The sequence below is a fragment of the Ictidomys tridecemlineatus genome, chromosome 6 (assembly GCF_052094955.1).
Source record: "Ictidomys tridecemlineatus isolate mIctTri1 chromosome 6, mIctTri1.hap1, whole genome shotgun sequence".
NCBI lineage: Eukaryota > Metazoa > Chordata > Mammalia > Rodentia > Sciuridae > Ictidomys > Ictidomys tridecemlineatus.
Genome location: NC_135482.1, coordinates 61,664,528 through 61,674,615, shown reverse-complemented (window position 1 = coordinate 61,674,615; position 10,088 = coordinate 61,664,528). Strand labels below are relative to the sequence as shown.

General features: G+C 51.5%; 3 protein-coding genes across 12 annotated transcripts in view; 1 reads left to right on the top strand and 2 right to left on the bottom strand.

Annotated features, from left to right (window-relative positions):
* The first annotated feature begins 786 nt into the window (after positions 1 to 786).
* On the top strand, positions 787 to 6,038 carry Tarbp2 (TARBP2 subunit of RISC loading complex). Of its 7 annotated transcripts, none has more exons than XM_005325053.5 (9): positions 797 to 1,088; positions 1,630 to 1,799; positions 2,522 to 2,624; positions 3,205 to 3,300; positions 4,025 to 4,097; positions 4,309 to 4,426; positions 4,714 to 4,841; positions 5,263 to 5,464; positions 5,611 to 6,038. In XM_005325053.5, exons 1-9 carry the CDS (start codon positions 1,036 to 1,038, stop codon positions 5,766 to 5,768), a joined length of 1,101 nt encoding a protein of 366 aa, XP_005325110.1. In that variant the 5' UTR covers positions 797 to 1,035; the 3' UTR covers positions 5,769 to 6,038. The 7 variants fall into 7 exon arrangements, with proteins under 7 accessions (XP_077870709.1, XP_040136492.1, XP_005325110.1 ...); XM_005325055.4 differs by lacking the exon at positions 797 to 1,088 and adding an exon at positions 1,188 to 1,335; XM_040280558.2 differs by lacking the exon at positions 2,522 to 2,624 and having other exon boundaries at positions 795 to 1,088; positions 3,222 to 3,300.
* Positions 6,039 to 6,273: 235 nt separating this feature from the next.
* Npff (neuropeptide FF-amide peptide precursor) lies at positions 6,274 to 8,351 on the bottom strand. Of its 2 annotated transcripts, XM_040280561.1 has the most exons (4): positions 8,213 to 8,351; positions 6,823 to 6,916; positions 6,576 to 6,697; positions 6,274 to 6,454 (listed from the first exon to the last, which is right to left on the bottom strand). In XM_040280561.1, the coding sequence occupies exons 2-4, from the start codon at positions 6,895 to 6,897 to the stop codon at positions 6,352 to 6,354; spliced, it is 300 nt and encodes a 99-aa protein (XP_040136495.1). In that variant the 5' UTR covers positions 6,898 to 6,916; positions 8,213 to 8,351; the 3' UTR covers positions 6,274 to 6,351. The 2 variants fall into 2 exon arrangements, with proteins under 2 accessions (XP_040136495.1, XP_005325114.1); XM_005325057.5 differs by lacking the exon at positions 8,213 to 8,351 and having other exon boundaries at positions 6,823 to 7,125.
* LOC101960773 (cyclic AMP-dependent transcription factor ATF-7) overlaps positions 7,274 to 10,088 on the bottom strand; it is a 103,629-nt gene continuing 100,814 nt past the window's right edge. For all 3 annotated transcript variants that reach the window (XR_005731819.2, XR_013422903.1, XM_021726212.3), the window contains one exon: positions 7,274 to 9,579. Coding sequence is in view for 1 of the 3 variants with exons in the window: in XM_021726212.3 (XP_021581887.1) it covers positions 9,485 to 9,579 (95 nt within the window). In the remaining 2 variants the exon portion in view is untranslated. The remainder of the gene's footprint in view (positions 9,580 to 10,088) is intronic.

The window sequence follows — 10,088 nt, the reverse complement described above, 5'->3', positions numbered from 1 at the left end:
GAAGACTTTGGGAGCCAAAAGTATATTTTCTGCTCTGCATCCAGAGACTCAAATCTCAGGGCAGAGGGAATAATACCAGGCACCATAGTTCTTCTTGTCCCACTACAGCCTGATTCTCGGGTCCCAGATTCCTGGCCAGTTAAGGAAATATTCACTAGGGTGGATCTACTGAGGCTTTCGGAGAGAAACAAAATCTGACAAGTTGCTTAGAGAGTAGAGGGTAAGGAGATTAAAGACAACCTAGGAAAATGAAGCAGGTTCTGTGACACTGTGGCCTGAGGGTCAGGGGTTTAGGCTTAGGCTGCGACTTAAGGGAGAACTGTCTGAGATGAACTTGAACCTACAACAACCCCACTGCTCTGGGGGAAGGGGGTGGTGGTGGAACAGCCCCCTCTAGCGTCCAGGTAAGGCCTACCCTCCGAGACCACGAAGAGGGAGGATCTGCCAGCAGCCTCCCAGGCCAATCACAACCTTTCCTCGAGGAGGCGGGTTCTCTTCCCTTGTCTCCGCCCCTCTGGGCCAAGTAGCCAATCGAAAGTCGCCTAGGAGAAGTAAACGCAATAGGAATAGCCAATGATGCCGTTGAATCTTTTGCGTGCTTGACCCTGCCTGTACAGCTGCGACAGAGTGACGCGCGAGTTGCTGGGTTTTGTAGTTTTCTAGGGGTTCAAAAGGCCCCAAGGCAAGTTAGCCCTCACTGTCCCGCCCCCAGCCGCTTCCTCTCGGCTACTACGCATGCTCACAGCCCGGGGGCGAGGCGGTGCAGCCCGCCCACTGCTCGGGAAGCGTCCGCTCCTCCCAGAAGGCGGTGCAGCCAGCCAGAGCGAGCCTCGCGGAGGGTTGTGGGGCGGGTAGCTCCCCTCTAGATGGAGACTCATGAAGTAGGATAGGCGGAGGACTCCATTTCCCAGCATGCCCCGCGGCGGGCCCTACCGGCCGCGATTCCGGGCTCGGCCCCGGCCCTAGCTCGTCGGCGGAATACTGGGGCGCGTGGAAGCTGTAGTCACGGTGGCGCCTGTAGGGACGGAGGAGGGAATGAGCGAAGAGGAGCAAGGCTCCGGCACTACCACGGGCTGCAGGCTGCCCAGGTGAGCCGCCTTGTCCTCATCACCGCAGAGCGAAAAGTGTCTGGCGGTGCGGAAGGGTATTGCCGCGGCCCCAGCATGCACCTGGCCTGAGGGTTGTTCCCGGCAAGCACTGGGGTAGTGGGCAGTGGTTCCCGGCATGCACCGGGGCAGTGGCCACCGCCTCCAGCCCTAAATAGTTAGGGGTTGGCTCGGTTCCCAGACTACACTGGAGCACTGGGCTTTATGCCCCCCACATTCAGTGCATTTGGTGGGTACTGGATTCTTGGCCTGCACCGTGTCAGGGTCCCTGCACTTCCAATCAGCACGGGGCACAGGCTCCCTCGCTTTAAGTGAGACAGGAACAGTGCATTTCCCACTTGCCTTGGGGTAGTGGACCCTGTTTTCCCAGCTGCATCCCTAATTTGAACCCAGCCAATGGACACTCTGCGTGGGGTCCCCTGGACCCTGTGTCCCCCATAACGTGCCTAGGTGTCGTGTGGCAGTGCTTGGCCAGGTGGGTGCAGAGGAGAGGTGTGATGTGGGTCTGTACCCCTTACCCCAGTATAGAGCAAATGCTGGCCGCCAACCCCGGCAAGACCCCGATCAGCCTTCTTCAGGAGTATGGGACCAGAATAGGGAAGACGCCTGTGTACGACCTTCTCAAAGCCGAGGGCCAAGCCCACCAGCCTAATTTCACCTTCCGGGTCACCGTTGGCGACACCAGCTGCACTGGTGAGGAAGGCTTGGGCGGCCTGGCTGGGGTGTGCATTTAAGGGCCCATTGCTTTGTATCGTGGAGTCTCTCTTCACAGTCCTCTTTTCCAAGGCCAGTAAGATTTCAGGGTATTTCAAGATTACAGAGATTCCAGGGGAAAAGCCACTGACTGTAGTGGCAGAACAGGACTATGAGAAGTGGGTAGACTTGGGGAAGTCAGAGGAGTGAGTAGGACTGTCTTGGGGATCTGGCAGGTCCCCATCACCCCAGAGGAAAAGGAGAGAATACTTTACATTTTCATTGGATATTTGGGGGAGTGAGAGCTACCATGCCAGGCTCTATATCTGAATATCAGTAAACTGAGTATCAAATTGAATGGCTGGGACACTGTCATATGTCTAGTAAGTGGCACAGTAGGGCTTTGTAGAGCCTACTCTATTGTTCCAGCTGTTTATTGAGGGAAAAGAAAGTACTTTGCAGAGGGAAGTAAGGCAGTGAATGAGTCTCCACCTAAAGGGAGCTCAGAATTCCTGCTTGGCATGGCATAGTTCTAGGAGCTAATAGAAAGATAAGGGCCTTTCTTTCCAGCAGTTAGTGAACCCGTTCTAGTCTTGGGCAGGGGGAGGATGGGTCAGAGGAACTTGATTGACTCCCTCTGGCTGTGAGGAAAGAGACTGGGATGCTGGTTTCTCTTCTGTTCTTCCAGTGACCTCCAGTATTGCCCACACCCCCTCTCTCAGGTCAGGGCCCCAGCAAGAAAGCAGCCAAGCACAAGGCAGCTGAGGTGGCCCTCAAACACCTCAAAGGGGGGAGCATGCTGGAACCGGCCCTGGAGGACAGCAGGTGAGGGAGGAACAGCCAAGGCACCTAGAAGTCCTGCCAGGAACCCAGGCCCTGTACCACCTTCCACTCTCCTTGAGCCTGGCCTGGTGACCTTTACCACCCTGACCTTTCCCCTTCCAAGAGTTTCCTCTGGACCCAAACAGAGTGTTTCCAGGGCTTCTGCTGCTGTGAAGAATTCTCTGGGGAATAGCCAGCCCCTTTGCAGGATTATAGCTGTAATTGGGGTTGGGTTTAGGGAGGGAGGGGGTGGGGAGAGGAGGCTGAGGTTGACAGGAGTTGCTCCCTTACATGCTTCCTCTTATTAGCAAATATGTCCTTCCCTCTTCTATGCTCAGGTTGGAATTTGTTGTTCCCATGGTTCTTGGGTAGGAAGAGACTTCTTTTCTAAGATGACATTTTCTCAGTCTTTTTGAGCCAGTAGGGGCAGCAAAGCATCCCAGGAGGAAGATGTTGGGTCTCTTGAGTCTGGCTCAGTTGAGAAGTTCTCTTAAGGCATGGGCAGGTCAGGAGACCTGAGTCCCCACCCCTCTATTCTCCCTGCACCTGGGCGTGAATCCAAGACCCCCTTCCCCTCGGGAAGTTCTTTTTCTCCCCCAGACTCTTCACTGCCTGAGGAGGTTCCGGTTTTTGCTGCTGTGGCAGTTGCTGCTCCTGTTCCATCCACTGTCTTAATCAGGTATCTTGTGTTCCCTGACTGCTGTAAAGGGTGGGGAGGAGAAGGTCCTGACTCCTGGCTCCTCAGCTAGGCTAGTCAGGCGTGAGGAAGCCTGACAGTGAGCAAAGAATGGAATAGTTGGGGACAAGAGCTTGCAGAATTTGCACCAATTGGTAAGCTTTTGGGACAGGAGGTAATTTATGATTTTTTTTTTTTGGTGGGGGGATACAGGGGATTGAAACAAGGGGTATACTACCACTGAGCTACATCCGTTTTTTAAATTTTTTGAGACTGGTTTTTGCTAAGTTGCTGAGGCTGGCCTTGAATTTGGCTATCATCCTGCCTCAGCTTCCAAAGTCACTGGGATTACAGGCATTCACCACCATGCCTGGCTTAATTTATGATTCTTAAATAGCAATATGGATGAAGTCTGATGATATTTAATGGTCTTGTAGTCTACAGTTTCTTCTGGGTTGACCATTTGATGATTCTGTTTGAGATCCATTAACTGCTCTGGGACTAGCTATTCAGCCCTTCTTCCACCGTCCTGGGGAGATGATAACCAAATATTTTTTAATCTAAATGCACCTGGGCCTAGAGGGCACTTCTTTTGTGGGGGAGTGGGAGGAAGCAGGCCAGAAATAGGGAGATGGCATGGGAAAACCAAGCAGTGGTTAAGACTTGGGCTTGTGGGTAGCCCAGAAGGAACCATTCTCAGCTTTGGCCTGGGCCCTTTTTCCTTCAGGAGCCCCCCCATGGAGATGCAACCCCCTGTCTCCCCTCAGCAGTCTGAGTGCAACCCCGTTGGTGCGCTGCAGGTGTGCCCCCATCCTCATTTTCCATGCATGCCTGTCTTCCCTTGAACCAGGGGCTGCAAGAGTTTGTGGGTGGGGCAGTTACCTTGTACTAAGGCCTTTCCACACCCCTCCTTCCTGTCATCTAGAGTTTGAGGCTTTTGGGTAAGGGCCAGTGTGGATATAGGGAGTCTCTTCTCACTTGGCCTTGTGCTCCCTGTGTCTCCTCTCCAAGGAGCTGGTGGTGCAGAAAGGCTGGAGATTGCCAGAGTACACGGTGACCCAGGAATCCGGGCCAGCCCACCGCAAAGAGTTCACTATGACCTGCCGAGTGGAGCGTTTCATTGAGATTGGTAACTGGACAGAAAGGGGTTCTTAGCTCCTATTCCACAGCCCTCCAACCCTGTCACAAGGCAGTTCCTGGCTTTAGTTTGCTGCACCCTGCCTCTTTTTGCTCCATAGTTGCTGACTCAGCTTCTTTCTCCTACCTTCTTCGTACCCTCTTTCCCCCATCTTCAGCTGACCAGGTTCTTGGGTGCATGGGCAGGTTCTGAGCTCCCCTTTCTCACTGACATTCATGTGGGTGGAAAGCACAGCTCTGTTGGGAGTTAGAATCGAGCAACCCTCTTCCCATGCACAGGCAGTGGCACTTCTAAAAAGCTGGCCAAGCGTAATGCAGCGGCTAAAATGCTGCTTCGAGTGCACACAGTGCCTCTGGATGCCCGGGACGGCAATGAGGCGGAGCCTGATGACGATCACTTCTCCATTGTGAGTGTCTTGCGTGGGCCGGGGACATGGTCGACTTTCCATGATTCAGCAGGGCACCAGGCATTGGTTCTGTGACTCTGGAGTAAGCCTTTCTCAGTCCTGGGTGTGCTTACGCTCTAATTTTCCTACCAGACCTAGGGCTCTTTGGGTCTCTGAGGCCCCCTCAGCCTCGACTCGTGGTTCACTGGTGAGTGCTGTGGGGGAGCTGGCTTGGGGTGGGGAACTGCAGGCTTCCATTTCTGGGATGAAGAAAGCTGCCTGGCCATCATGTCCAGAGTCTAGAAGTTAGAGGATGCTATGTAGGGACTGACTGGGGGAAGGACAGCTGGAAGAAGAGGGCTTTTCTTTTCTTGAACACTGTCTGAATGCCTGGGTTCCACAGCCCCTGGCTACATCTTTTTCACTTTTCCCATCTTGTCAGGGTGTGGGCTCCCGCCTGGATGGACTTCGCAACCGGGGCCCAGGCTGCACCTGGGATTCTCTGCGAAATTCTGTGGGAGAGAAGATCCTGTCTCTTCGCAGTTGCTCCCTGGGCTCCCTAGGTGCTTTGGGCTCTGCCTGCTGCAGTGTTCTCAGTGAGCTCTCTGAGGAGCAGGCCTTCCATGTCAGCTACCTGGATATTGGTATGACTAGTTGGGGAGCCAGGGGATGGTGGGGACTGAATCAGAGCTAGTATAAGGGGATCAGGAGGGGATGATGATGATGTGGATGTACCCCAGCCCAGTGCTTCTCCCCATCCAACACTGCCTCCCTTCCTTTCGGTCTACAGAGGAACTGAGCCTGAGTGGTCTCTGCCAGTGCCTAGTGGAACTGTCCACCCAGCCAGCCACTGTATGTCATGGCTCTGCAACCACCAGGGAGGCAGCCCGAGGTGAGGCCGCTCGCCGTGCCCTGCAGTACCTCAAGATCATGGCAGGCAGCAAGTAGAGCCTCAGATGGACTCATGGATGTGTACTCTTTGCTCCCTGCATATTCTGCCTTTGGGCCCACGTATCCACTCAGCTCTGGTACCTTCTGGAGGTGCCATCTCTACCTCTGACACAAGACTGCCTGCCTTGAGCTGAAGAAGGCACAGGGCAAGGAGCCAGGGACCACTGGGCCTCAGCCAGCCCAGAGTGTCTACCTATAGGTGATGACAAGTGGGAAGGGGGCTATATTAGAGTCCAGAATAAACATGCTGCTCCTAGGTTTCTTAAACCCTGCTCTTTCTGTGCCCTGAGTAATGTGGATGGTGGGGGTCAGCACCACATCCTTCTTCTACTGCCCCCCGCCCCCATTCTCATGGTCTTGCAGGAAGTAAGTAGTGGTGTAGTGGCCTTGGGAGCCTTGTCAGCTGCAATGGCTGGAGTTTGGTTTGGTGGAGATAGAGGTTGGTGGTCCTTGCCTCAGGTTCTTTCCCAGCCCTGTAAAGTCTTATCTAGATACACATGGATTCAGAAGCCAAACCACTTTATTTGGGGGGACACATGGCACTTTGGGCCTTGCATGCAAACACATCAAGGGATGACACTTATTTTTTCCCAAAGCGCTGAGGGGCAGCCAGGCTCCAGAACTCTCCAGCACGGGGATTCAGTTGCTCGTTGCTCCAGGGTCCCCAGGTATTTCTGCCAAACCTAAGGGAGAGATTCATCCTCAGATATAGCTCCTTCTAGTCTCCCTCATTGAGTAAGCCCTTCCCTTTTCTTTTTCTGCCCTTCCCAGACCCTGCTATGCTCCTCTACTTTTCAGACTCACCTCTGGGGCTGAAACAGGAAGGCTGGACTCCGGCCAGGTCTCTCCATGGCCTGGAGCAGGGAGCGCAAGAGGGACCCAGGGGTCTGGGCATGCTGCAGTGAGCTGGGTCCATTGTCTTCTTTCTGCAGCAAGAGGGTGGCAGGGAGGGAAGATGGGCAAATGCCCTGGACACTAAAGATACAAGGGGAAAGGAGTAGCTTCTAAGAGCAAATTGAAGGAGGCTGGTGGGGATGGGGTGCTCACTTACCACAAAGACCTGGTCTCCTCCATCCTGGCCTCTTGGTACTTCAGCATGGCCCCAGTCCGTTAACAGTAGCAACATCAGCAGCACTATCACCCGCCTGGAATCCATGCTGCCATCAGCCCTCCTACAGCTACACCAGCCTCTTATACCTGCTGTACCCTATCCCCCACCCCCAACAGCAGCCTGAGGGGGAATCTAGACAGGCAATGGAAATGCACGGCTCTATTAAGGGCCACCTGGGATCCCCTCTCGTGTGTCCCCTGGGGCTCCCTGCTTTCAATCTCCCACCCCCAGCCCCTAAGCCTGGAGTTATAGACTTTATTAGATGCATAAATCCTGTCTCCAGAGCTCAAGAAACATCATTTATTGCAGATGTTTTGTCAGAGCCAGGCCCTACGGGGCCTTAAGAATCCCCAATCCCTCAACAGGTTGGAGAGCTTCAATTGATCATTCCTTTCCTAACTTGTAGACTTAAGCATAGACAGACTCCTGTCAAGAAGGTTAGATGTTATGTCCTGGATGGGAGGGAGAGTGGGAAGGACCCAGGTCAGAGTTGGACAGGGTGAGATAGCCTGGTCCCTTCCCTGCCTGGGTCAGCAGTCAGTCAGAATCATACAGCCTAGTCACACCCCTGCCTTTGGGAAGGTTAAATCTGGAATCACTACTCTCAGAGTTGACTGTGGACAGAAAAGTGAGATACAGGAGACTGATGGGGTTTTGGAGCCCAAAGAGCAGAGATGGCTTCACATCTTTGTGGACAGACCCATCTTCACTAGACAGTGCTGCCTCTCCACTCTTCCTGGGAACTGACCTTTGCAGCTATAGCTCTGCTGCCACCCTGTGGCTACTGTTCCTTACTACCAGGTCCAGTCATTTTCTTTTTCTACATAGCTCTTTCAAGGAGGAACCTAGGAGGGTGAGAGGTCCTGAAGCCCCCACTCTTAATGGCAGCAGAAGGATACTGTGGAGCTGGACTGTCATTATTTCACCTCCCTGTGGCCAGTACAGCTTCAACCTGGCTCTGCCCTACTGAGGCAAGGCAACATGAATCTTGCCTTAGGAAGCATCAGAAAAACAGCTATTCAGGGAGGCACTTTTATTATGTGGTGCAGTTTCCTGCTAATTGTAGAATCCCTTCCTGAGCACGGGTTCCAGTTTGGGGTTCCAGCCTATGGTGAATGGCATAATGGGTCTCTGACTCAGCCCTGGTCCAACTATCTACCTCTATAAATTTCAGGTTTCTAACATGGGAACATTAAAAGGAATTACTTCCTAGGGTAAGCATTATTCAAGATATCTTTTATAATCCATCCAGCACAGGATCTGGCAAGCAGCAGGTATCCTCAAAACATTAGCTGTGATTACTTTCACACCCCAGACCCAGGGAACTTACCATTTCCTGAGAGAGTCTTTGGATAAATTTATCCTTATGCTGAGCTGGCTTCAGTCTCCCTGTGGCATCCACCGGGTGGGTATCTTAGTTTGCTCCATTAGGCCTCACAGAATATCTTTAGTGTCTAAAGACATTTCATTCTTCCATTCTAATCTTTTTTGCCCAATGGGAAGTGCTCCCCTCTTTGAAGCAAGGCATCTTGGAACTTATACATTTGTATATTAGAGCAGGTTCTGATCTGGATGTTTTATATAGGACACATTAATATTCCTATTAATGTAGTCTAAATTCAGGTAAACATTTTTGTAAGCTTTGTCTCATGGTTGGTTCTAAATACCAAGCTGACATCATAATTACATTTTGTAGTTCATTTCTTAAAAGGGAATATCAAATCCATGGGTGGTTGGTTCTGTATTCTGTCACAGTCCTTGTTTGTTCCTATGTGACAGATCCAAAGGTGTAGGGGGGCAAGGCTGGGTGGGGCACTGCAAACTTGCAAACTGGCTCTGGGCCAGACAGAACTGTTTTTATCTTTGCTCTTGCTCTTTGTTGTTTGACTTACCTAAACTTTAGTTCATCAATAATAAAAATGAAGCAACTCCTTCGGTTATTAAAAGGCTGTTGTGAACAGGAAATGACTTGAGTGCAAAGCATGCTACCATTTCTACCTAGCACAGAGCAGGCACTTAATACCCACCATGCTGCTGCTTCCCCTCCTAATATTCCTGAGTGCAAATTACAAGTGGGTCCGAGCTCCTTCAAAAAGGGGCTGGTCTAGCTGCTTTCCTAATCTGTGATGGAGGAGACTGATCTCTGTTTAGAAGTCAGAATGGGTTAATCCTAGACTAGTACACTGCCCTTCCTTCAGGGTCACATTCCTACCTCCAGGACATTGCAATTTGGGTCCCGGTATTTTACTTTCAGCAATTTCCTCTCACCTTTCCCTAGTCTCTCATGTGCTTCTGACCACAATACAGTGAAGGCCTTTGCTGCTGTTCCCACTCTCCTATGGAGGCCTGTATATGCCAACTGTCTACCAAACAACAGCCACAAACAGCTTCATACATCATTCTTTTCCTAAGGGAAATCTCAGCAGCACCTGCTATCTCTTTTGTCATCCTGGCACTATTCTTATTACCAATGAAAATTATCAGGAACAGACAGATGCATGGAATTGTTAGTGATTTTCCCCGTTCCTCCTCCTCAACCCCTATTCTCTTAGCATTATCTGTCTTCTTGGGAGCTTTCAGCAGCTTCTAAGCAAATCTCCCTTCATCTCCAGACCAACCCCTTCCATACTGCCCCTCTGCCATAGAAAGGTTCACTTTCTGTGTGTACACTCCCCAGCCATGCTGAAAACTTACCAACTGTTGGGGGTAGGGCAAGGTGGGCACAAAAGAGAAAGATAAGGTCAATTGCCTTCAGATATTCCCATCCTCCATTCACATAAAGCAAACACTAAGTTCACAGGGGAATGTTTCTGTGATGCCAAGGGCCCTTATCTTTGAGCCACTCCACAGATCTAAGCTCTGTGTCCTTGGTCATGCTGTGTAATTTATATAAATCTACAGCCTTCTGGAGGCTGCACCGCTCCTGTATTAAATGTAGGGACAAGAATCCCTGCTCCTTCTGTCCCAAGAAGTGGGAGGGAGAAGAGACTTGCAAATATGAAAGCCCAGTGAGTCCCCAGAAGAGTGGTCAGTGGGATTTGTTTTCTTTTTTTTTTTGGTACCGGGGATTGAACTCAGAGGCACTCCACCACTGAGCCACACTCCCAGCCCCATTTTGTATTTGATTTAGAGACAGGATCTCATTGAGTTGCTTAGCATCTCACTTTTGCTAAGGCTGGCTTTGAATTTATGATCCTCTTGCCTCA

Excerpts from the sequence above, each read along its gene's own strand:
- Tarbp2 (XM_005325053.5), top strand. The coding sequence starts at position 1,036 with ATGAGCGAAGAGGAGCAAGGCTCCGGCACTACCACGGGCTGCAGGCTG. Across the intron at positions 4,098-4,308 it reads ACCCCGTTGGTGCGCTGCAG|GAGCTGGTGGTGCAGAAAGG; the intron begins GTGTGCCCCCAT and ends CTCCTCTCCAAG. Across the intron at positions 4,842-5,262 it reads ATGACGATCACTTCTCCATT|GGTGTGGGCTCCCGCCTGGA; the intron begins GTGAGTGTCTTG and ends CCATCTTGTCAG.
- Npff (XM_005325057.5), bottom strand. The coding sequence starts at position 6,927 with ATGGATTCCAGGCGGGTGATAGTGCTGCTGATGTTGCTACTGTTAACG. Across the intron at positions 6,698-6,822 it reads GAGGAGACCAGGTCTTTGTG|AAAGAAGACAATGGACCCAG; the intron begins GTAAGTGAGCAC and ends CTCTTGCTGCAG. Across the intron at positions 6,455-6,575 it reads TTCCTGTTTCAGCCCCAGAG|GTTTGGCAGAAATACCTGGG; the intron begins GTGAGTCTGAAA and ends TCTCTCCCTTAG.